The sequence below is a fragment of the Cydia splendana genome, chromosome 25, assembly GCF_910591565.1.
Source record: "Cydia splendana chromosome 25, ilCydSple1.2, whole genome shotgun sequence".
In the NCBI taxonomy this organism is placed as follows: Eukaryota; Metazoa; Arthropoda; class Insecta; order Lepidoptera; family Tortricidae; genus Cydia; species Cydia splendana.
The window spans coordinates 10,512,814-10,540,641 of NC_085984.1; the positions used below are offsets into that span (position 1 = coordinate 10,512,814).

Below are 27,828 nucleotides of genomic sequence, written 5' to 3' on the forward strand. Positions count from 1 at the left end.
CCATAGAAAACGTCGACATCCACTCGACCAAAATCTATGAAACGGCCAAAAAAAATTTTTGTGATTTCGGAGTTGGTCCCATAGAAAAAGTTGTTCAGTATGGCCTACCTAATCACCTCGAACAATATGGCTAACGGTCCAAAAATGACCCTGTATAAATTGAGGCACTTTCTTAAGCATGTTTTTTTTAAATTTAGATAAACTAATGTGATCAATATAATTCTAGAATGATAAGTTAGATTTTTGTTTGTATCTATGGTTGGTTCGAGGAAGAATATGTGTAAAGCATTTTGGACTTACTTGTACCCAGGGGCGTATTTTGAAATTTGGCGCCCCGGGCCATACGTTTCGCCGCCCAGAAGTCAAGGAAGAAAAACAAAATGCGATCCGCCACCCCTGGGGGTTGACATATGCCGCCCCTGGAGGTTGGCGCCCCGGGCCATGGCCCGGATGACCCTAGGGTAAATACGCCCCTGCTTGTACCCCTAGCGTAAATTTCATTGGATAGCGTGACGTACGCGTTTGCGTTAAGGCTAATTTTGTATGGGATTTTGAGTTTCCAAAACGTCCCGCTTGGCGCGCTGTTCAAAAGATTAATAATAACTTTCAAACATACATCCGTCACGCTATCGAATAAAATGTACACTAGGGGTTCTGTACGAGTTCAAAATAAGAATACTTAGCTACATGTTTGATAACTTAATAGTCAAAATAAAGTAATCATCAAAACTAGAGATGCCCCGAATAGTGCTTTTGGCCGAATACCGAATATTCGGCCCCTATCTCGGCCGAAGCGCCGAATATTTGGCATGACATGCGAACATTTTGACTCATGTTAATTATGAAAACTGTTCCCCAACAAAGCACAGTGTTTACTAATATTTAACTTTTATTGATCAGAACATTCAGAACTAGTGAATGTAGTTAGAGTCAATCAAATCAGACTCATGATAAAATAATATAATTTGTAATCAAAAAATGCTCAAAACAGGGCCTGTGTATTTAAACACTTTCCAAAAGTGTATTATAAATATTAAATAAAGTGGTTTGCGATTAATTTTATCGTGTAATTTTTCTTTTTTGGAAGGTGCAACAGATAATTGGTATTCGGCCGAATGATGTTTACTATTCGTCGAAGTGGCCGAATAGGCCGAATACCGAATAGTTGCCGAATATTCGTGGCATCTCTAATCAAAACAATTACAGTTCGAGTCACGATTAGTCGAACTTATAGTATACAATTATCCTGCTTTGGTACAGTCTAGTATAAAAATATGGGTGCATATAACTTACTCATAAATATGTCCCATAGTTCTTAATTCGCTGACATAGAGCTATGGGACAAACACGAAGTGCAGCCGCCGCGAGCACTCGAGCCTGAGGACGGACCCCCGACGGGCCCGAATCATGTCGCCAATAGCGACTAAAAATTCAAGTGAGTGAAACCGTTGTCGTCTAGACAGTATAAAATATTAAGCTCAGAAAAAATTTAAAAGTGGAAAAATTACTGCCTTGGTTTGGGTGAGATTTGAACGGCCTCTGGATCGATACTCCAGCGCTCTGCCATCTGAGCCACCAAGACCTCATCCATAGCCAGCAAATCTTTCCACCATATTATGGGTCAAGGGGACCCTAGCGTTTCTGCTTGATAAAATTTAAATTAGTTTAAAATATGTCTCACGAAAGTTTAATATCGAGCTATGGGACATATTTTTTTGTATCATGTGTGCATCCATATTTTAGACATGTCTGTACAGTCGCCGTTAGATACATCGGAGCGGCCAATGTGATCACAAATATCTGAGCACGCCTCTATTGCCGTGGCGCTAGAGTGCGTGTTCAGATATTTGTGTGCACCTCGGCCGCTCCGATATATCTGGCGACTGTACCAGTTTTGTGTTAAAATCGAACTCTATTTTTTTGTAATATTAAAACAAAGTTTAGGTAAGAGATCTGACGGAGACTGATCGAGAACATTCGTTGTTTGTGTCTAATTTATGTTTATTACGAATAAACAATAAGATTTTATAAACGCGTTTAAATCCATATACTATAATATTATAAAGGCGAAAGTATCTGTCTGTTACCTCTTCACGCTTAAGCCGCTGAACCGATTTAGTTGAAATTTAGTATAGAGATAGTTTGAATCCCGGGGAAGGACATAGGATAGTTTTTATGTCGGAAATCATCCCTGAAGAGAGTGCAAAGGGGGGTGGAATTGAAAGAGTTAATGCATTGCCTAATAATTGAAGTAAGCAATGCGCGAATTGAATGAATGCTATTAGTATTAGCATTATCCAGGCGCACTTTAGCTGCTGTGACTAATTCCACGCAGACGAAGTCGCGGGCAAAAGCTAGTTATATCATATAATATAATAGAGTCTGGCTAGCCAAAAATTGTTGACAGATATTTCGTTGTTGTATCACCAATTGTCTATGATTTAAAAAAAAAGCTAAAAGTCAGTTGTCAATTTATGTCATTAATTCAAATTGTTTGCGGTTTATAAGGGGTTTATTTTAAATTACATTAATAATGTCTATACTGAGTGTGGTTCGCAAATTTTTATTTAAGCTCGTAAATAATTACGACAATGTGCGAAGTCGACGTGTAGCGTTGTATAACGAAAAACTGCAATGTTTACAACTCCTAAACAAATGTAAACAAATTAGGAGGTTGGTGCTCTATAAATATTTTGATACTTAGCATTTAGCATATTTGGCATAGTACTTATGTATTTTTTTGGTGATGGATTAATATCACGGTATTATAGAGCTAGGTCTTATTTACACTACATTTCATTTTTCGCCTTGTTACAATGGTATATGGTGAGAAAGTGTTAACATATGTGTTTATCGTTGACTGTACTTTACATAGTGGTAGAAATTATGTGAGCTGACTTTGAGTGCACGTCAACGTATATTTAATTTATATCCTTAGGTACCTTACGTGTGCACAGAAAATCAAAAATATTTTCTAGTATCAAAACTATATTTCCTACTACACAAAGTGTGACCAGCCCAAGATTTTTTGAATTTCCCGCCAAACATTTGTGTAATATTTCAGTAGCCAGACTCTATGTCGCAGACCGTCTATTAGAAAGAAAGAAGGAAAAAAAATTATGAATTTATGACGGCTGCGTTTGATGGAATGTCAAGTATTGAAATGGGGCATTATCTATGAAAAGGGACCTTATTGTCGATGGCGCTTACGCCGCACAGCGTCGCGCGGCATAGTAGGTATTTATATCGGAGCTTCGTTAATAATGGCGTAAGCGCCATCGACAATAAGGTCCCTTTTCATAGATAACGTCACAAATAGTCTATGCTTGAGGCTTGAGAGTCTGGCTGCGATACAGTGATTTATTTGAAAGACCCGAACAGCTGTTTTAATGGATTGGTTCCTGGCTGATTCTAATGACAGATGGGCTGGCATCCTAAGTTGAACCGTCAGTCAGATTTGAATTGGAAAACGTCACAGTCAAGCTCACTACATTCCTAAAGTAAGGAGTTTAATAAATGAAATCAAAGATAATTTACTGTCACCCACAAGATACAAAAAATGTATTAATTACAACTTCAGAATAAATTGTTTTGTCAAAAAAAGATGATACATGCTTTTCAGCATCCCTGGTGCGCCGTGTGCGTGGCAGTCCCAACAGCATCCTTCGCATGATAGCGGATAGGGTTGACTGTCCCTACTTGTTACACTGTGAGGGATTGCATTCGCCCATCAGTGTTGTTTTGTTTTAAAAAACCCTGTACCTACTAACCCCTTACTTTGTAAGCATTACTAATAAAAATTGTGTCCATGTGTTACACGTAATAAATAAATATTCATTCATTCATTCATTCATTTTCAGCGATAAAAACATGTATCAAAAATTATTAATAATTAAGTTGTAATTACCATAGATGTAAGTAAATTGAGGTAGATATGGTACCAGGCGCACGATCGTGAGCCATTAAATATAGGTTCCGGAACCTATATTTAGTTAGTCGTATGGGTGACGCCAACCTGTCAAGTTGTCAAAATTGTTGGATCAAATTTTAGTTTTGTCATCTATGAACGTCACAAGTCTGCATAAATAAAAGGTCATTGGTAATTACCCAGTATGTTTTTTGTATCTGTGGGTGACAAGAAATTATCTTTGATTTCATCTATAATTTGTTTCATTTATAGTAGGAGATCCCCCATATAGCCGACCTTCACCAATCTGTCTGACGGATGAAACTATGAAAATATGTTCCAGAACATAAATAAATAGGGTTGCCTAAAGAAATATGGTCAAGGCTATTTTTAATAAATTTTTGAAAAAAAAAATTTTTTCGGCAAATTTCACCGATTTGTCTGACGATCGAAATGAGTCTCAATGGAAAGTATACAACTTGTACAACATAAATCATCTAGGTTGCCTATCTTTTTCCGGTCACTATTATGTGGTTGCCGTGTTTAAAGAGGTGATTTTATATCTCGGAGTAATTAACAATGGAGCCGCCATTAACAGGCGTTCCCCTCTGTCGAAAATAGGCGGCCAATGGTCAACGACATGTCAACCATATGTATGGACTGACGTTTATCTGACATGAGGTACCTATACATTTGATGTGCCCCTCCCCCGCAAAAAACGGCAGACTATTTTGTACCGAAAATTTTAGACATGGCGTCTCCGTTGGTTATATCCTCTAAGTTTTATATCGATAATTGCACTCATCTGTCTGACGCTTGAATTATACATCAAAATGATGGTAATTTTATTGCAAATACAATGGTATAGGGTTGCCTGCGAAAATCCGGTCACAAATGAGGGTTGCCAGGCTTTTAATTAAAATAAGAAGGGAAGACTTTTAGCAATAACTCATAAACGGCTGAACTGATCAAGTTTGTTTTAATTTTATTTGATTGAGTTTTTTAAGCACTATTTTCATGATTTTTTTCATATTTTTTGGACAGATTTTTCAAAAGTTAGAAGGGAAAACTTGTTTTTTTTTCTTTTTAAACGATTCAGAAAATATTCAGTTTATCAAAAAATGTTCTTCTAAAACCCCTATTTATTTTGAAAGACCTTTCCAACAACATCCCACACCATAGGGTTGACACGAAAAAAAAAATCCTCACGTACATTTTGTTTCTTTCGAGGCGATTATTTCCTAAAATATTCACTTTATCAAAAATGTTTTTTGAAGAACCCTATTTATTTTAAAATTCATATCAAATGACATCTTACAACATAGGTATCCTACGAAAAAAAGGTCTTTCAAAATGAATAGGGGTTGTAGAAGAACATTTTTTGATAAAGTGAATATTTTCGGAAATAATCGCTTTGAAAGAAACAAAATGTGTGTGACATTTTTTTTATCTTTTCAACCTCATAGTGTGGGGTGTCGCTGGATAGGCCTTTCAAAATGAATAGGGGTCTTTAAACAACATTTCTTGATAAAGTGAATCATTTCGGAAATAATCGTTTAGAAAGAAAAAATAAGGTTTTTCCTTCCAACTTTTGAAACATCTGTCCAAAAAATATGAAAAAAATCAAAAAAATAGTGCTTAAAAACTCAATCAATTAAAATTAAAACAAACTTGACCAGTTAAGCCGTTTATGAGTTATCGCTAAAAGTCTTCCCTTCTTATTTTAATTAAAAGCCTGGCAACCCTCATTTGTGACCGGATTTTCGCAGGCAACCCTATACCATTGTATTTGCAATAAAATTATCATCATTTTGATGTATAATTCAAGCGTCAGACAGATGAGTGCAATTATCGATATAAAATCACCTCTTTAAACACGGCAACCACATAATAGTGACCGGAAAAAGATAGGCAACCTAGATGATTTATGTTGTACAAGTTGTATACTTTCCATTGAAACTTATTTCGATCGTCAGACAAATCGGTGAAATTTGCCGAAAATATTTTTTTTTCAAAAATTTATTAAAAGTAGCCTTGACCATATTTCTTTAGGCATATTTCTTTCTTTGTGGGTTGGATGAGGGCAACTTGGACCACATCTTCTTTGCTTGTACAAAATGTAGCTACTCACTATACGATGTATTACCCGAAAATGTTCCACGACCTATATGCTTTAGCTCGCTTCTTTGCCACATGGATACTAAGCTAACTTCTATTCTAATTAAATATTTACAAACAAATAACATAAAACTCTAAATATTGTCTTATCTCTTCTAATTTAATGCGTATAATTCATGTCAATCTATACTCGTTTTATTCTATACTCTGTTTCTATATTATATATATCGTTTTCTTCTCTTCCACTTCCTTCATGTTGGCACTACTAACGTTCTGTCATCCGCTTCCCGCTTTTTTGCTAATCGTTGTATTCGTCATGTGTTTGTCTGTGATGTTCATAACAATTATTTGTTTTTAGGTTTCCCCGACTACATCCTCCCAAAAATGCAAAATTATTATACCGAACATTCTCCTCACGTGTGAAAGTCAACACCGACATTGGCAAATCCACCCTGTGCAAAATTCAGGGAGTAAGCCAGAAAAAAAAAAAAAAAGACAAATCGGTGAAAGGACCATGGGCAAATTTGTATGGGCACTGTCCCCACCCACCAACAGAAATGAAACATGTCTCATTTAATAGATCTTGGCAAACTGATGATTTTTTACTATGACGAGAATCGCCCTATGTATGGTGTTTTTTTCTATCCCTAAGCAGTTATGTTTTCATGGCGGTGTTCCGGTTTGAAGGGTGAGACATGGCAGTGCAATTACTGGGTATTGTGGCATAAGATCTTTACGTCACATGGTCGGTAACGCGTATTACGTGATAACCATGAGTTGTTACATCCGTCTATAGGCTGCGGTGACTGTTTACCATCACGCAGCCCCGCATGCTTGTTTATCAATCAACTAGTATAATAAAAAAACAAAAACTTTCAATGAAATGAGCAAAAAATATGTAAAAACAAAACACGGTTTTCCAAGAAAACCCCATACATATGGCGATCCTCGTCATAGTAAAAAATCATCAGGTTGCTAAGATCTATTAAATGAGACATGTTTCATTTCTGTTGGTGGGTGGGGACATTTCTGCCCATGGTCCTTTGCCGAAAAAAATTTTTTTTTTACAAACATTTATTAAAAATAGCCTTGACCATATTTCTTTAGGCAACCCTATTTATTTATGTCCTGGAACATATTTTCTTTCATATTTTCATAGTTTCAGCCGTCAGACAAATTGGTGAAGGTCGACCATATATGTGAGATCTTAGACCATTATTACACTCCTTATTTTACAAACAACTTATTTTAAGTTCTTTTTTTTCGGTGAAGGAAAACACCGTGAGGAAACCTGCATACATCCGCGAAGAAATTCAAAGGTGTATGTGAAGTCCCCAACCCGCATTGGGCCAGCGTGGGGACTATAGCCTAAACCCTCTCGTGCTTGAGAGGAGGCCGTGCCCAGCAGTGGGACTGGGACGTATATACGCTAAATTATTATTTTAAGTTGTAAGTAAGTAAAGTTTTTGAACAAATTAAATTATTTCAGAAAAATATTTTAATTTGTTTTTATCAAGTAGAAACACTACTACTACTACTACTACTTTATTTCAGGTTGTAAGTAATTTGTAATTTTTAGCACTTTTCACCACTGGCGGTAAGATCATTGAAGTTAACAGTTTTTTAAATAATTTTTATTCCAGCTGTATTTCAGCGGTCACTGGACCTGGATAGGTCCAGTGACCGCTGAAATACAGCTGGAATAAAAATTATTTAAACCTGGATAGGTCCAGTGCATCCAGGTCTTACGTGGTGGCAGGTCAGGTCGGTTTGGCGTTACCAGTAGAAGTAATCGGTATTCCAGCCGTATTCCATCGGTCGCCACCAGCTGGTGGTGCGCTTGGGCCAGACGAACGTCTTGGCCAATTGCTGTGTGGGGCGCGTCCAGCGCTTACCATCCCGGAACACGCCCGCTGGAAATCGGAAACATATTATAGTTAGGGTCCGGGGTGGTCCGGGGCCTTTACTCACCTTACAACAAATCGCATGCGATTTTAGATACATTCCAACGAATAGGTTTTGACGATTGTTAAGGCCGTAACACACTATCGCACCGCACCAAGGTCATTGTGTGACGCACCGATAAGTAAGAGCGAGAAAGAGATATCGCTTTCTCGCTCTTACTTATGGGTGCGTCGCACAATGACCTTGGTGCGGTGCGATAGTCTGTTAAATAAAAGTTAAAGTGGTATCCAGACGGGACTGATCAAATAGGTCGATTTGATCAGAAATAAAATTGGCGTCAATCTCCAATTTTTGATTTATGGTGATATTAGAGCCCTCTAAATTGAAAAAATGCCCCAGAACGAAAATACTGGCGTCACAAATTGGTATTCTTACGTCCGCATGTCCGCACCTCATTACTCGCCTGACCGCTTCGAGCAACACCGGCTTCCGACACATCGGAAGGGAGGGGCCCAAGCGATATTTCACCGTACAAATCTTTCTGCCATTTTTCGCGGGGGAAAGGTGCACACAGTCGCACTTCTCACACACTTACATACAAAATCCAATCTGTAATGACGACACAAATACATAGAAAATGACACACGTCAAAGACAAATCTTGCAAACCTCGATCTCTTTTTGTGTACGGACGAGTGACAAGTGTCACAACACGCACACTAACACATTTTCGTTGAAGTATGTTATTGTATTCTGAGAGATGAGATGTCGGATTTGTCGCTCGACCGATCCGCAATTTGTACTGAGCGAGCAAAATCGATAAATCCAACAATTACATGAGACTAAAATATAATAATTGTGTTTGAATGTAATTAAACCTATGATATGTAAAAAAAATATTACATGTGAAATGTAACACTTTCTTTTTGTAAATTTGATGTCCCCGACCTCTTTTTATAACAAAAAACCGAGCAAACAGGCATTTTTGTGCAGCAGTGTTCACGCGCGCGTCTGGACTCGGTCTAGTGAAAAATCCAAGTGCAACTAGTTTTATTACCCGCGCTAGATTAGATTGACGCGCTAATCTTGTACCTCGGCAGAGGGGAAATAGTGCGAATGCCGCCTCCCTTCCGTGTTGCTCGAAGCCTGACCGCGACTAAAGGCAACTTGTACAATTTGTCACAAAGTGAGTGCTTCAATTTTGGAGCGTGTATAACCTATCTTCACTACACCTTATAAAACAAAGTCCCCCGCCGCGTCTGTCTGTTTGTGTGTTTTAAATGTTCGCGAGAAACTCAAAAACTACTGAACGGATTTTCATGCGGTTTTCACCTATCAATAGAGTGATTTTTGAGGAAGGTTTAGGTACTTATAATTTGTTAACCCATGCGAAGCCGGGGCGGGTCGCTAGTTATAAGATCATAGGGTCTATGGACACAGAATAAATAACAGTAGTACCGTACAGAAAGGACACTTCCTACAAAACCGAAGTTTGCTAGCGATTCAGGGTCGAATCATGCCGTCCCTTTCTAATATATGGCTCTTTCTAATATCCCTTTCGGCTATTTGGGGTTGTCAAAATTAAAGTGATTATCTTTATCTGTGGTCCTCGCAAAATGTCGTCAAGTGGTGCCAACCCTAATAATTCCTCGGACCAATGCTGAGCCGAACGAAGCCGAGTTTGCCCGATGTCATAGTGTCTCCCCACTGCTATGGATGACTTAAAGCCGTAATACACTACCGCACCGCACCAAGGTCACGGGCGCCACACCCATACGTATGAGCAAGAAAGAAATATCTCTTTCTCGCTCTCACTTATGGGTGCGCGGCACCAAGGTCGCGGTGCGGTGCGATAGTGTGTTACGGCAGGGGTGCGAAACTCCTGACTTCGGCCAAACTCGGCTCAGCATTGCTCCGAGCAATTATTAGGGTTGGCACCACTTGACTTCCTTTTGCGTGCACGACCACAGATAAGATAATCACTTGAATTTTGACAATCCTAATTAGCCGAAAGGGATAGTGTCATATATTAGAAAGGGATAGCATGATTCGACCCTGAACCGCTGTCAAACTTCGGTTTTGTAGGAAGTTTCCTTTCTGTACGATAGTACTTGTAGACTGTAGACGGTGAAAGGGGTGCAGGGAAGAAGAGTAGCAGGAGAAAAACACGTAAGTATGAGAAATGAAAGATAGGTAGCGGCCGCGAGGGACAGCGTCTGTGTGTGACAGTGGTCAGTTAGCAACTGATCCGGGTTGGATACAGGTACGTATGCATCTATGCATCTAGGTATGTATATATAGTATTGCATGTCGCTCGCGCTCACCATTCAATACGTAAGTATAGATTTATTTATATAAGAAGTACATCATAATACAGAATAGGTAAGTAAAAAAGGTATATTTAGATATAAGTATAGGTAAGTATTAGTTTTAAGTTTCGTTTACAGGTTCTGTCGTCTACAACCTCCCCCCCAGTACTGCTTCGGCAGTACTCACACTGGTAGGCGTACAATGCGAGCTGCTGGTCTGCTGCATCACAATACAAATGAGGTTCCAGAATGCTAGTTGTCTCTTTCGCACTCGTAATGAAATTTGCGGACGTAGTAAAATACCATATTGGTACGGTCAGGTGCACAACACTCTTTAGGTCGGTGATCCAGTGTTTAATTGACATAGTGATGCGTAAAATTCGATTTGTCGGCGTTTTCTTGAATTCCAGGATGTCTTCGGGTATGTTCTTAAAAGACACATCGACTGCCAAAGTATTTTGCGCTGGATCCCATAATAATCCCAAAGTTCGTTGAGTTTTATTTTCGCCATCTACCAGCAAACTTTCTCCGTTAGTACTTAATTGATCTTTAGGTAAGTGTGACAAAACAGTTTTGTTGTTACTTGTCCAGCCGCGTATCTCAAATCCTCCGAATTTATGCACCGTAGAAACATCGTCAATAATATTTATCGCTTTGCTTTCTGTGGGCAGCGAGTCTATGAAATCGTCTACGTAATGACTATGCATAATAGCTCGGACGGCGTTAGGCTTTGTTTTGACGAATTGTTGAGCATTCTTATCTCTTATAAATTGTGCAATAAATGGGCTGCAATTTCCGCCAAATAAAAGTGACGTCATAACACATTGTTTTATTGGTTGATCTTGACTGTCGCGCCATATAAATCTCAAGGCGTGTTGATTTTCTTGTCTTATTTTAATTCTTAGAAACATGTCACGAATGTCACCCGTTATTCCTATGGGGTTTTCACTGAATCGTAACATAATCCCATAAAATGAGCTTAACAAATCAGGACCTTGAAGCAAATAATCATTTAGGCATTTTCCATGGGAAATACTAGCACAGTCAAAGACTAGTCTCAGTTTCTTCTTCCTCGGATTATCCACTCCAAAGTGGGGAATTACCCAAATTCTATTTCCATTTTCTTTTGGTTTTACTTCTCTTGCGTAATCATTTTCAAATAAATGTTTTATTCGCTCGCGATATCTCGAAGCGTATTCTTCGTTACTTCGTAATCGCTTCTCCACGGATTTTAATCTTCTTTCCGCAATTGAGTAAGATTTCACTAATTTTTCTTCACTTTTCCAGGGAAGTCCCACTTCCCATCTGCCATTCTTTAACTTCGCCGTATCATTTAAAATAGAAATTGCCTGTTGTTCTTCTTTATTTTCCCTCTTTTCTGAAGTTACGCCGACACTTTCTAAGTTAAAATAATTTCTCACTGTTTCGTGTAATAACACATCGGCGTTGTAATTATCAGCGGGGTCGCTCGCATCAATAAATAAAACTGCAGATTCGTCAAAACAAGTTTGCTCGGCCGTTGACAACACAGCTGATGCACATGTACTTGCAGGGGCGGCGGGCGCGGGCGCGGGCGCGCGGGGCGGACCGCTGTTATCGTAGGTAAGGCGGCCGGCTTCATTAACAATAGGTGATGCACCTAACTTGCCAGGAGGGAGCGAGAGAGAACGTCGATGCGCGCGCGCGGGAGAGTGAGACACGCAAAGCGTGTCGCTTGCAGTGCGCTGCTTTAGCGAGTCTTGATTTATAGGGCCGTGTACACACCATCCCAAAACAGTCAATGTAGCACAAGGTTCGTTCCATTCACGCGAAATTATTTTTATAGGCTTAATTAGGTGATAATAATCTTGTCCGATCAATAGTTCCGGTTTCACATCCGTATTTTGATAATAGTAGTTATTTAATTCACTTAAATGTTCATAGTTTTTAATGTTTATTTTAGATAACTTTTGCACTGGTATATTCAGTTCCGACATTTTTCGAGCACGTAATTCAAAACATTCATTGTCCACGTTTGATATTTTTAAGTCCACTAGTTTCGATTTGCACAAGATTTCTCCAGAGTTCCAGGCACCACGTAAATGTAAATTTAGAGTTTTCCCAGTCAACCCCACTCGATTTACCACATTTTCAGAAATCAATGAAATTGCCGACCCGTCGTCTAAAAAGGCGTGCGTTGTGATCACACCCTTAGGACCGTGAACATTGACACGAACAACTTTTAAAAATACTTTGTTGTTATTATCACTGACGTTCGCCACAATACTGTTCTCAGAGACGGGCTCACTTTCGGGCTGTGAGGATTGTGAGTCTTCCTCAGACTCCACCTGGTCCACGTCCTTGTCTTCAGCGATAACATCCACGGCGTGAACTTGCTTCGGGGCTTCTTTGTTGATAGAGTAATGAAGTAGTGCATGGTGTGGCTGTGCGCAGCCGTCCTTGTCGCACATCGGCGCTCGGCAGGTTTCCTTATCATGATCAGCTGATAAGCATTTAAAAACAAATCCCGTTATTTCTCACAAACTTCCATCGCTCTTTGCGTAATGACTTTTTAAATAGCCTACAATTAATAAGGCTGTGAGGGGATAACTTGCAAAACTTGCACTTTTCTGTTTGTTGACTTGTCGTACAAACTGCATGTTGTTTAAATCCACTTTTATCACCACTGTAATTTATTTGCTTCATATTTAGTAAACTGATACCAGATTCAGTAATTTTTGTAGCTTCTTCTGAGAGGAACTGTGATAATAATTCCAACTTGTTCAGCTTGATGTCGCCATTAATTTCTTTTTGTTTATAATAATAATCAGACCACTTAGTGAGTAACGCAGTCGGTAACTTTGATAAGACGATAGTACAAATACTGACGCCTTTTAGGTACTCATCTCGGTTGAGCGTTTTTACTGCTGCCATGAAGTTTTTAATTTTTATTGAAAATTTCACGAGATCCCCAATATAATCTTGAGGCAATGCAGGTATCTTCTTGATATCATTCATGATTTTATTTATGATTAATTCTGGGTTTCCAAATTGCAGTTGGAGGGTGGCCATGATGGTGTCGGGCGACGAACCGCTGGTGAGTAACGCCGCTACTGCTTCTCGTGCCGCGCCGACGAGGCATTTCCTCAAACGCCACATATTTTCTTTAGTGCTATAATTACAGAGTTCTGTAGATTCATCAAAGGATTGTTTGAAGTTTAGCCACTCCATAGCATCACCGGAGAAGGTAGGTAGTTCTCGCGGTGTACTCAAACGACTAATTAAATTATTGTTTTGTTTGCAGGTGGAAGCTGTGAGATCCTTGAGGGCCTGTGCCAGCATAGACACGGTGGCTTCTAAATCGTTGGCGGCAGGCGCCGGCGGGCGACCGATGACGTCACCCTGTTGAAGCACTTGTTGACCTTGGTCGATCCACTTCTCAATTTCACTTCCATTATCCTTCTTTTCACTTGACTTCGACGACGATATGTGACTGTATTTTTCTTCCAAGGCTGCTAGATCTGCCGCTAGTTTCTTTTGAACCAATTCCGACTGTATGCGAGCTAACTCTTCAGCCGCTTTTATTTTTATATTTTTACGTTCATCCAATAATGTACTCTTAAACGACGGAGATTTCTTCGACTTCGAGCGATTGCTACTGCGTGACCCGGATGGGTGTTGGGGCTCTTTATCAGCCGGGTTCAAAAACATTTTTGAAGTACCCTCTCCTGGATCGGGTGCTACGTAAGTCTTGTCGAATTCCTTAACGTTCTTTTTCGAGTTTTCATCTGTAGACTCCTTAGTGAGTTGCTTCACATCATTTTCCTCCTTGTCCGCCTGTTTCATTTCGCGTTCCTGCTTTTCACGTTCTTTTTTTACGTTTCTGCGGGTGTTCACCATCTTGCGCGGCGGTCCGGTTATTTCCAGATCCGGCTCGAAGACCACTTTGTAGACTGTAGACGGTGAAAGGGGTGCAGGGAAGAAGAGTAGCAGGAGAAAAACACGTAAGTATGAGAAATGAAAGATAGGTAGCGGCCGCGAGGGACAGCGTCTGTGTGTGACAGTGGTCAGTTAGCAACTGATCCGGGTTGGATACAGGTACGTATGCATCTATGCATCTAGGTATGTATATATAGTATTGCATGTCGCTCGCGCTCACCATTCAATACGTAAGTATAGATTTATTTATATAAGAAGTACATCATAATACAGAATAGGTAAGTAAAAAAGGTATATTTAGATATAAGTATAGGTAAGTATTAGTTTTAAGTTTCGTTTACAGGTTCTGTCGTCTACAGTACTATTATTTATTCTGTGGTTACGGCTATTACATGCGTTGATGATGGCGTCCATCTTGTATTTTCTTTCGACCTCGTGAAGCATGTTGTGCAGGTGGTATATCCGCCAGTGTAGCTTCTCGAACTTTTGCAAAAACATCATGTGGTCCATGTGGTCTATATTGGTATTGTTCTTGCGTATCTGCACCGTCGTATTGTATAGGTCCAGCATTTTTTTATAGGTCTCCTAAGGAACAATAATAATTAACATTATGTGTATATAATGGGTGGTTTTTCATACACTTTTCGTCGGGTAGTTGCACCGCCAACAAACTGTCTCACAGTTTGGCGAAACATTAGATTAAGGTACTAAATATTGTATTTTTTCTGTTAAATTTTCAATAAAAAAAAAAAAAAAAAAAAAAAAAAAAAAAATAGTAAATGGAATGGTGGCCGCTTTTATATGACTGTATCTTTAGGTATTTAAATAAAAGTAAACAAAATCTACCCTCAAATGGCTCCTTAAGCCAGTTGAGGGTAGTTGAAAACATTACATGATCAAATAATGACAGCGTTTTACACAAAAATAAAACGCTAATTAAATAACTTACCATATTCGGAACCTAATAATAATATTGAGAATGGCAACACTGCGTAGTCGGTCGTATTGTCCTTTTCTAGCATATACGTCCTTCTCTCTCCCACACTCCCACCACTCAGGCAGGTTGCTTTGACAGTTAAACAAGGCAAATTTTCAAGTCATTGTCTCAAAATTATTCATATTTACACCAGGCAGGATTAAAACTTTAGGTTCCGAATATGGTAAGTTATTTAATTAGCGTTTTATTTTTGTGTAAAACGCTGTCATTAAACAACTGTACCGATATTCGGAACCTAATAATAATATTGAGACGTGTTTGTTATCGCCTGGTGGTGGGAAGACGCCAAGCCAATGTGATTATACGTGGAGTTATTATGTATATGTAATATTATTATATTACGAGTGTTTAATTAATTATGTAGTACACCCTTTATTTTAACACTTGTGAGGAGAGAGGTATTTAGTAAAGCATACATTTTGATATAAAATTATATTATGATACTAACTTTACATTTTATATATGTACTTAATGTAGGTACTTATAAATTTTCAAAGAGGATAAGTGAGTCACCACAAGGGTGCTATACTTAATTATATGTATGTGAAACTAGGTAAAAGAAGATGAGATTTTAAGTCAGTCTACTCTTCAAGGAGCATACAACATCTGTGATAAGGAGTGATGTAATTAAAATATGAAGAGATAAGAATTATTTATAAAGTACTCGAGTAGTTTTTATTTATAACTCCCAATTATTAACAAATTTGATAATAATTATCTAGTAAAGTAAGCAGTTGCAGGAATATAACAAGGACAAGACCTTTCTTATTTCCAAAATCTCTCGGGATTAAGTAGACGAATATTGTACATATTCGTTATATCACTATCACTACCCACAAAGTTAGTATTGGGTACCTACTTACTAAAATGTCATAGGGAATTACTGAATTCCTTTCATGACTGTGAGCCAATGTGTGCTATATACTTGGTTATAGCTATAAAATGCATTTAATCCTTTGTACGCTTTACTAACGCGAACGCGAGCTAATGTACCTAAACAAACCTTACTTAAAATTGTGAAGGTTACTTTGAGAGCTTAAGCCATAACCAGGGACAGGAACCGGTTACCTTAACCGGGGTTTTTCATAGGGTTATTTTAGAGGTGTTTATAAAAACCCCTACCATAACGGTAACCGCTTAATAAGGTAACACTTTGATTCGGTAACCGTATCAGATCGAGTTAACCTCTGTTACCGGTAACCGAAATAAAAACCCAGTCTATTCAGTTACCTCATTATGAGGTTTTTGACCAGTTCAAACGATTGTAATCTTTACGCACACCTAAATTCAACTTATTATTGAATAACCGAGGTTGGCATGGGCGGTCTATGAAGCCTCCAGCACAAACAAGTTTTTTTGCCTTTCCTTTGTTTATCTTTATACCTACTTGTGTGGTGTGTTCTTATTATAAATATTATTATATTATAACTAAAATAATTAAAATAAATAAATAAAATAAATAAAATAAATAAAATAAATAAAATAAATAAAATAAATAAAATAAATAAAATAAATAAAATAAATAAAATAAATAAAATAAATAAAATAAATAAAATAAATAAAATAAATAAAATAAATAAAATAAATAAAATAAATAAAATAAATAAAATAAATAAAATAAATAAAATAAATAAAATAAATAAAATAAATAAAATAAATAAAATAAATAAAATAAATAAAATAAATAAAATAAATAAAATAAATAAAATAAATAAAATAAATAAAATAAATAAAATAAATAAAATAAATAAAATAAATAAAATAAATAAAATAAATAAAATAAATAAAATAAATAAAATAAATAAAATAAATAAAATAAATAAAATAAATAAAATAAATAAAATAAATAAAATAAATAAAATAAATAAAATAAATAAAATAAATAAAATAAATAAAATAAATAAAATAAATAAAATAAATAAAATAAATAAAATAAATAAAATAAATAAAATAAATAAAATAAATAAAATAAATAAAATAAATAAAATAAATAAAATAGATAAAAAAAAAAAAAAATAATAATAATAAAAATAAAAAAATAATTAAATTAATTAAATTAATTAAACAAATATAACAAATTAAACTAATTAAATAAATGAAATAAATTAAATAAATGAAATAAATTAAATAAATTAAATAAATTCAAAAAAATAAATAAATTCAACAAATTCAAAAAATTAAATCAATTAACTCAATTAAATAAATAAATTAAATTAAATAAATTTAATAAGTAAAATCAATAAAATCAACAAAATATAAATAAAGTAAATAAAATAAACAAATTTTTTTGTATTTTTTTTTAGTTCTGACGGCACATCACTAAAACTACTTCAATGTAGCAAACCAGTAAGCAACCGATAATAAAGGTTACCATAACTGAATGAAAACCTGTTAAAAACCCTTAACAAAAACCCTATCGCGATGGGGTTTTGAGATTAACTCGGTTAAAGGTTAGGGTTACCGTTTCAATAAGGTTACCATTACAATCAGGTAACAGTATGATAGGGTTACCGAATGATACGGTAACCGAATCGATTGGGTTACCGAATTGATAGGATTAAGCGTAAAGAGGGGTTTTCCGGTCCTTGGCCATAACATAACACTCATGTTGGCACGACTAGTAATGATAATGACGCTTTTTGGTGCTCTTGGCGTTCAAATGGTTAATATAGAAATGCCACAGAACCTTATCAATGATATTTGTATAGGTGCAGGCTCATTCTGATTATATTCATGTTTAGCTATCATCAAGTGACCTTAATTGTACTCATTAATTTCTATATATGCAGTAAGTTTACCTTATCTGTGCCTACTAGTAGGCATAAGCTTGATTGGTTCTGAACGCTTAAGTGGCTTAATTTATGTAAAGCATTTATAGACATTGCATAGTTCTGAATATTCAGTTTCCTCTTTCCAGTGTGTAAATTATTAAGAATAAGGTACTTAATTCGAAACCTTAGCTCATCGCATGTGTTTTAACCAAAATGCAGATTTGTGTGTTTATTTAGTGATTTTACATTATTTGCAATAACTGTGCGGAACCATGGGGTCCCCGACCTTTTGCCGGGCACCCGTGGGCCCAAAGCCAACAGTGCAGAGGCCCTTTAAGAGGGACCTATTTCATCCAATGCTAGAGTCAACACTTTGTCGAATTTATTTGATATTTATGTATACTTATCCTCCTTATGAACTAAGGATAACTGTAATTTTTTGATATCAAATATACGCAGAATTGTCAATTATTTTATATTCTGAAATTATAATATTACTGGATTTGGGCCAGTGTGCTTTTGTATACTATATCTCTGGCCTACGATATAGGCTAGTCTATTAACATCCCGCCTCCTGTTAGGCAGTATACAGACTTCTTAGATATATATTCACGGTAGCGCTAAGTGTGTGGACCTAGTTTTCCGACACTTGACTGCATGAGATTATTGTGAACATTTTTTCAGGTCTCGAGCAAGAAGGGTACCTAGATAGGTTGAGGTCCTTAAATTGTGGATTTGGTAGGAGCAAGACACAGACGGGGTGTAAATTAATTAATCCACCATGTTTCAAGAGATTTTTGTTCATTGATGCCTTCAGGTTACACTGTACAGACAGACTAACACTTTGGCAGAGTTTTGCTAACATATAATAAATGACTGCATTTGTTTGGGTGTACATGTTCCACGTCAAAGACATATTTATATATTTCAATCTATTTTTGAAAAGTTCGCGTTTCAAAATAGCTTCGCCTTTTCCCAAGGCGTGCTCCTGTTTCCCTATTTTATTGTGCAAAGCGAACAGTATCACAATGTTATAATTATGTATAAATTGAGAACTAGAGGGTCATGCCCTAGACGTGACCGCCCAGAAGTTGTGCTAGAACCGTTCGTGCAAACCATTCAGTCACTGTTTTTAAAAACCTTTTTGTAGTGGGTACATTCCACGGTCTTAAATTTGTTAAACGTGTAGTATCAAACTATGACAAGTCATGATAAGTGAATTAAGTGATAACAGTATCTAGTCCGTGCATAGAAGCACTTGCCCTTGAGGTTAGGGCATGGGTAGTTTAAAATAAACTTAATCCGTGCATAGGAGCACTTACGATACAGGTGGTTTAAAACTTCCTGGGTCACAATACAGACACAAGGTGTAAAATACATAATTGATAAACGCCCGTCAGGCCAGTTTTATATATTTTATTTCAAACATGCTTGTGCAGCACCGCCAGCACATGATAATTTTCCTATACCATGGCAGTCAGGGATATAATAGTTAAATAGGCAGGTAACCTTGGTCATGTCGTGTACATAGGTAGGTACTCGTAAACATGTTAACTGAAAGTCTAGTGCTCTCGAGGCAAATATAATTTATGCAACTGTGAGCTGCTCTTACATTGAGATCATATGTATTTATTTCTAGTCTGCCTTAGCAGGCCTAGACTCCAAAGGTTTTTTAGATATTCATAGGGCCGTTAATCGGACCCTTTGTACACCTTGAGCAGGCTGTTTGTTTCACACCATGAGTAATATAATTTGAATTATATTGTAAACATAGCTTATTTCAGAATGGAACCGTAAGCACTGTCGTGAGCTTACATAGTCTGATTAAATTAGAGTCCACAGATTGTCCGGACCTTGGTGGATTGACCACTCCTGATTCTAATTATCAATTTTCTGCCTGGGCTTATAATCGAAATTAGGTGACTAAATCTCTTAGTATTCTCTATGCCGCCCAAGTTATGAGGCTAAGCGTCTCCAGACCACAATTTTATATTAGGGTGCAAAGATTTTTTCATCTTTAAAATAAAAATGAGTCGAGATAGGCCTGGAATCTTAGGTTATTTTATACCTTATAATTTTAGAAATGTAATGTAAATGGAAAGCAGTTTTCACTTTTACCACAGTTAATTAGCCCAATTTTGGGCTTAGCCAATAGGGTGTTTGGGACCCTTTTAGAATAGATTGGTAAACAAAAATGAAAACTAATAACAAAGCTTTGCCTATTTCGACTGATTTTGTTAGAACCCTTTTTATTTTCTCTAAAAGGAGATATTTACAAATTCATTTTTGTAATATTTTTCTGATTGTGGCTTACTTGCTCGCATGTGTTATGACTTATGACCATATCATTTATATTTCTGTGAATATGTCTGACATGCCTTGCGCAGGCTTACATAGGTTATAATATTATCATCAATAACTTGACGTCAGTTTGTGAATGAATCAAAGATTCTTTGGCACACCTTACGCAGGTGGAGACATGGCAGCCTTGCGCAGCCTTAGATAGGTACATAATATATTGGTTTCATCACAAATAACTTGACGTTAGTTTGTGAACGAATAAAAGATTTTCTTAGGCACACCTTACGCAGGTGGAACCATAACAGACGTAGGTTTAAGAATATCATTCAAATCGAATACCCTGAGTTTATGGGTAATATTCCCTTAGTTGCGGGTTCCTTGCTCGACAAGGTGAAAGGCTTTATGCAGGCTTTTACAGGCACTTTTAGAAAGTGTCATTCACGGTGACGCGCAGATTTGCCAAAACTAAACTCTTCAGTTAACTAATATAATTTGATAATATGAACCAAACCATGCGTCTTCGTCAATGAATAAATCTAAAGATTCCCGTATCGTTAATGCCAAGTGTACTATTTATGTAGGTAGGTAGGTAGGCTTAAGAATTGACCCTCTTGTATGTAGTTACTTGGTAGTTACGTAACGAATTAATAATCCAGTTATTCAAATCCAAAATAACACAAGCACATATAGCAACTACATGCAAGAGTTATTTTCCTTAACCTTTTAAGCTGTAAGTACCTGCTAAGTTATTTATTTAAGTAGGTACCTACATTTTAACCTACCTACATTTTAACAATTTTTTCAAAATTAAATATCTAGTTGGAGAGATATAAGTTGGTAGATCAAGAGTGAAATACTTCACGATTTCGCATGTCATTCTTGCGCAGAGCCATGCTAATCTCTCTCTATGTCTAGTCAGATTTAAGTTTATGTACTGCGAAGTACTCACTTTCCACAAAAATAAATGCAATGTTTGCGATGTAGGTTTGTTCGTTACCTTGTGTCCCTCAGAGCGGAAATAGAAGCCCCGCGAAGGCGGGGCTTCGTCGACTCCTAAGCGGGTACACTTATTTGTCAGCAATTTAATTCACAAAAAAATAATTTTGTAATATTATATTAACCCGGAACGGGATAAAAAGACAAATTGCTGATAGATACTTGGGCAGATAAAACCTACACGTCTATAAACTTCTACCTCAATACATAGGTTCTACTTAACACGTATTAACTATCCGATCCTTTCGTATTCGAAAACACAAATCACTTGAAAACTGAAGGGTATGCCTCCACACATCACCATTTAAGTATTATAATTTCAACCGTTATTATACACACACAAAGATTTAAACTAACAAGACTCGGAAGAGACTTAATGTAGGTATAAAATTAAATTCTAATGGTGACACGTGCACGCTTTACCAGCTCGATGTGTTTTCTAACATATGTGTTTTAGTATTTTCATTGGCATAGCCACGGTGCGCGCAGGCAGCCTTTGAAAACACTTGCACATCACTATTCCGGATCGTTTTTATTTGCTAGATAGTTTATCGGACAACTAAATTTAAATATTTATTTCGAACGGCAAAAACCGTTAGAAACTGTTTTTCAATATAGTCAGCTAAACTGGGGTACAAATTCAAAAACTCACCAGCAGTTTAGCTTCACGACCTTCCAGATGGAAAAACAGCAAGCCAATGACTTGAAAATTTGCCTTGTTTAACTGTCAAAGCAACCTGCCTGAGTGGTGGGAGTGTGGGAGAGAGAAGGACGTATATGCTAGAAAAGGACAATACGACCGACTACGCAGTGTTGCCATTCTCAATATTATTATTAGGTTCCGAATATCGGTACAGTTGTTTAATGTAGGTTAAAGTCAGGTCGTTCAGTGACAGATCCAGGCGGTTTTGTATTTGGTTGGTTCATCATCATCTCAGCCATAAGACGTCCACTGCTGAACATAGGCCTCTCCCTTTGGTTGGTTAACCAAAAAATATTATAACTACCCGAAAATATACAAATTATTTGTTTACTTTTATTTAAATACCTAAAGATACAGAGTATAATGGGTGGTTTTTCATACACTTTTCGTCGGTTGCACAAATGGTAAATGGAATAGCCGCTTTCAGATGAAAAAACATGGCGTCCGTTGGCTCATTGGGTGAACGACATCCGGAAAATTGCGGGTCACTTCTGGATGATATTGGCTCGGGACCGGGACAAGTGGCGTACTAGAAGAGAGGCCTATGCTCAGCAGTGGGCGATAATTTAAAGAGCTGATATATGCTGAACCAGAACCCAAAATATTTCTGACTGTGTTAGACTTCGAGCAACACGGAAGGGAGGCGGCATTCGCACTATTTCCCCTCTGCCGAGGTACAAGATTAGCGCGGGTAATAAAACTAGTTGCACTTGGGTTTTTCACTAGACCGAGTCCAGACGCGCGCGTGAACACTGCTGCACAAAAATGCCTGTTTGCTCGGTTTTTTGTTATAAAAAGAGGTCGAGGACATCAAATTTACAAAAAGAAAGTGTTACATTTCACATGTAATATTTTTTTTTTACATATCATACGTTTAATTACATTCAAACCAGGGATGTAACGGATGTGGTTTTAATCGGAACCGAAAACGGAAACGGAACCGAAAACGGAAACGGAACCGAAAACGGTATCGGAAACGAAAACGGAACCAGAATCGGAGCCTGATTTTTTAACGATGTAGTCGTTTTCCCCTTTCTAGAATAAACCTTCAGACAAAGTTTACACTTAGCCGTGTCCCCACTAACTTCATCAAAATAGTTCCAAATCGAACTTGATTTCGGCTTCATTGTGCGTTTTTTTACACACTAACATTCACCACACACACTACACACAGTCAGTAGTCAGTACACAACAGAACACATACGATTTTAATTTTAATAACACGAATAAAATGTACGCTGCCGCCGCGCGAAGCATTGACATCCGTTATAACTTCCGTTTTAAACATAACGGAACCGGAACAGAAACGGATGTGTAATACCAAACGGAAGTTCCGCCTTAACGGAAACGGAACCGGAGCTCCGTAACATCCCTGATTCAAACACAATTATTACATTTTAGTCTCATGTAATTGTTGGATTTATCGATTTTGCTCGCTCAGTACAAATTGCGGATCGGTCGAGCGACAAATCCGACTTCTCATCTCTCAGAATACTATAACATACTTCAACGAAAATGAGTTAGTGTGCGTGCGTGTGTTGTGACACTTGTCACTCGTCCGTACACAAAAAGAGATCGAGGTTTGCAAGATTGGTCTTTGACGTGTGTCATTTTCTATGTATTTGTGTCGTCATTACAGATTGGATTTTGTATGTAAGTGTGTGAGAAGTGCGACTGTGTGCACCTTTCCCCCCGCGAAAAATGGCAGAAAGATTTGTACGGTGAGATATCGCTTGGGCCCCTCCCTTCCGATGTGTCGGAAGCCGGTGTTGCTCGAAGGTGTTAGACTAACCGCAGACGTACGGAATTTTGATTCGGTTTCCGTACGGAATGACAGGTGGGAAGGGGACGTCGCTCTACACATGTATAGTGCTGTCTTGCTTGTACATGGTCATTCCGAGCGTCTGCGCCAAGGTAAGTAAAGCCATAGAGAAATATAAGTAGGTAAAGAAAGAGTGGTAACTCCATACATTAGTTTTCTTACCAAAGCACGAGTTATTTCGTAGTCGACATCTAACGTCAAGTAGTGGAACTATCAATACTGCTACTTGACACCAGATGTCACATGTGTCGCTACTGACCAAAAATGTACTACTAAAATAATTTACAACTAATATTACAAGCAGAATAAATAAATAAATATTATAGGACAATTTTACACATATCAATCTAGTCCCACGGTAAGCTTATTAAGGCTTGTGTTGTGGGCACTAGACGACGATATATATAATATGTAATGATATATAAATACTTATACAGGGTGGAACAGAACGAAGAACTTTTACAAAAACGGGGATTTGTTCGACCTAATAGCTTTATATTTTCCCAATGAACTATGTTCTACTATTTACGAGATAAAGCCGGTTAAACTTTAGTGCAAAAATCCACTTGTTTCAACCCTAGCAAGTTGATCGGGCGATGACGTCATGAAAATAAGTTTAATGACCTTTTGTAGCAAAAATGAAAAAATAAATGACAATTACATGTCACTGCTAAATAAATGTAGGAATTGACAGATCTAGATTGCCGGTCATAAATAATAAACAAGAAGGTTAGACCAACCAAAGTTTAGCAAATGTTGTCGCAGGTCTTAGAGAATATAACCAAACGGAGTGGTAATTAACAGGCGTTCCCCTCTGTCGAAAATAGGCGGCCAATGGTCAACCTCATGTCAATCACATGTATGGACTGACGTTTATCTGACATGGCTATGTTTACGTTACGTATACATTTGATGTGCCCCTCCCCCGCAAAAAACGGCAGACTATTTTGTACCGAAAATGATAGACATGGCGTCTCCGTTGGTTATATTATCTAAGTCGCAGGTACACCGACATACGCGAGCACGGGCAGCAGCGTGCATAATCAGACATGGCGGTACTTTTGAACATCGCATGTAAATAGTGTAAAGTATTCTACGTAAGTGAAGTGAGTGATGACCTCTGTCATACTGTGAAAATGTAAACAGTAACTTTATAGCGGCAGTTAGGTTTGTCACCTATAGTAAAATGATTAATTTTTAATGTCTTTTTGTTTTACTTAACCTAGCTTTAAAATGATAATAATTAAATTGATTGAAAATTAATTAGATAACAATATACTTTCAGCAAAGATCATAGTAAAGTACCACCCTGTATACATAGAAAACATCTATAACTCAGGAACAAATATTTGTGATAAATACACAAATAAATGCCCATACCAGGATTCGAACCGGGACCCCCTGCTTCGTAGGCAGGGTCACTACCGACTAGGCTAGGAGGCCGTTAAAGCAGAAGGAGTTGAAAATAGAGTTCCGGTTATAATATTAGCTGAAAATTGTTGAGCATTAGACTTTTCGTTCGACGCGACATCTATTGTCAAGCAGCAGTACTGATAAATTCGCAACTTGACGCTCATGTCCACTATGAAAATAACCCGCGTTTTGGCAAGAAAATGATGTTTGGCTCTTTTCTCAGGTACTTATATTTTTCTTTTATTTAAGAGCCCATCAACGTGCACCCTAGCGCCACTGCTAAATAATCGTGATTATTTAAATCTAACGACAGGTATTTAAAAACGGGGGCCGCTACGTACTGTATTGTGTATATTTAAGTACCTTTTGAATACATCAGACTAGTTTTTATGTTGCTGGATTCGTCGATCTAGGAACTCAAAACAAAAACGGCCGTTTTAACTTTAGACGCATAGATTGATGAATCCAGCAACATAAAAACTAGTTTGATTTATTCTAAAGGTACTTAACTACACAATACAGTACGTAGCGGCCCCCTTTTTTTAAATACCTCTGTCCTTAAATTTAAATAATCACGATTATTTAGCAGTGGCGCTAGGTGTGCACGTTGATAAAAAGCTAGTATCTGTAAAATCCTCTACCTCCAGAGTCTTAAAGACGAAGCCGACCTCAAACGACGCGCACTGGTCGCTCCTCATCCTGATCTCAGCGGTGCGCCATATCATGGGATTAGTCCCGTGTATGATATCAGCCGCTGACATCACCAGTAATTCCTTTTGCCTATGCACGCTTATCAATTTCGGGTCCGTAGTCGGTTGACGGGATGGCACATAGCCTTGAAACTGGTAGGCTTCCTGAGGCAGCTGTTTGGTTACGGTCTGCCGTAATACACCTGAACATGTGCCTGATTCAGTATAAATAATAAAAACCGGTCAAGCGCGAGTCGGACTCGCGTTCCAAGGGTTCCGTACAATTATCCAATTTTTAACAATGTACCTATTTTTTTATGTGGAACGTAAATGAAATGTCTTTAGAAAAACCCGTAGGGGTCGGATCTAAAACTAATTAATTAAGTCCGACTCAAACTGCACATTTCTAATAGGTTTTATAGGTAAAGAACTATTTTGTGTATTTTTCTCAAAATTTTAGACCCAGTAGTTTCGGGGAAAGGGGGGAGGGGGAAATGGCCGGACAGACAGACGCACGAATGATCCTATAAGGCTTCCGTTTTTTCCTTTTGAGGTACGGAACCCTAAAAACTATACAACATTTAGGTACATCATTTGATATTTACCAGTTGCTTTTCGGTGAAGAAAAACATCGTGAGGAAACCGGACTAATCCCAATAAGGCCTAGCTTCCCCTCTAGGTTGGAAGGTCAGATGGCAGTCGCTTTCGTAAAAATTAGTGTCTACGTCAAATCTTGGGATTAGTTGTCAAGCGGACCCCAGGCTCCCATGAGCCGTGGCGAATGCTGGGATAACGCGAGGAAGAAGAGGAGGAGGTACATCATTTAGGAACCGCGGCTCGTACCAAATGAGTTTTTCGGAACTTATGTACGAAATATCATTTTATATTTACCAGTTGCTTTTCGGTGAAGGAAAACATCGCAAGGAAACCGGTCTAATCCCAATAAGGCTTAGTTTCCCCTCTGGGTTGGAAGGTCAGATGGCAGTCGCTTTCGTAAAAACTAGTGCCAACGTCAATTCTTGGGATTAGTTCCCCAGGCGGGAGCGGGGGGAACTCATGGGAAAGAGCCGTGGCAAAATCGGGATAACGCGAGGAAGAAGAAAACATTGCTTTTTAGGGTTCCGTACCCAAAGGGTAAAACGGGACCCTATTACTAAGACTCCGCTGTCCGTCCGTCCGTCCGTCTGTCTGTCACCAGGCTGTATCTCACAAACCGTGATAGCTAGACAGTTGAAATTTTCACAGATGATGTATTTCTGTTGCCGCTATAACAACAAATACTAAAAACAGAATAAAATAAAGATTTAAGTGGGGCTCCCATACAACAAACGTGATTTTTGACCGAAGTTAAGCAACGTCGGGCGGGGTCAGTACTTGGATGGGTGACCGTTTTTTTTGCCGTTTTTTGCATTATAGTACGGAACCCTTCGTGCGCGAGTCCGACTCGCACTTGCCCGGTTTTTTTAAAACAGTTCCAAGAATTTACGTTATATTGTTCGTGTTTTTTTTGAAAAATAAAGAAACTTAAAAAGTTTTTATTAATTAGTTAATCAATAATTAATAAATACCTGTTAGTAAAATTATATGCTTGCATATTAAAATGAGGAAACTGCCGCGTCGTTGCCACATCTCTTATCGCATTGTTATGTTTCATGGCAGTTTATTTCAGTACTTACTTGTTTATTGTTTATTACGATATTTAATTAACAATAAAATTTTCAGTGTAGGTTGCTGGCTAATCAAAATATTGATTATTATTTATTATGCTTGACCAATTAGATTTGAATTTGATAGTTAATGTGCGGAGCCGTACAGCGCCATCTCGTGTAGCTGTCAATTTCAAAGCACGAAATTATCACCACCATAAATAAACAATAAGATGTAGGTACTTAACAATAGGGGGTATTACTGCAATGTTCTGCCAGAGTGCAGAAGTAACCTACCTAGTAAACCATAGAGTACATAGCACACTATACAACA

General features: G+C 37.6%; 1 protein-coding gene and 1 non-coding gene across 2 annotated transcripts; both read right to left on the minus strand.

The window, feature by feature from the left end:
- Positions 1-7,568: 7,568 nt before the first annotated feature.
- Positions 7,569-27,506, minus strand: LOC134802940 (uncharacterized). The gene is made up of 5 exons (XM_063775670.1): positions 27,417-27,506; positions 25,801-26,051; positions 14,549-14,741; positions 7,745-7,938; positions 7,569-7,691 (listed from the first exon to the last, which is right to left on the minus strand). The coding sequence occupies exons 1-4, from the start codon at positions 27,475-27,477 to the stop codon at positions 7,802-7,804; spliced, it is 642 nt and encodes a 213-aa protein (XP_063631740.1). The 5' UTR covers positions 27,478-27,506; the 3' UTR covers positions 7,569-7,691; positions 7,745-7,801.
- LOC134803024 (U6 spliceosomal RNA) lies at positions 21,068-21,170 on the minus strand. The gene has a single exon (XR_010145935.1). It is a non-coding gene; the product is annotated as a U6 spliceosomal RNA (small nuclear RNA).
- Positions 27,507-27,828: the final 322 nt, after the last annotated feature.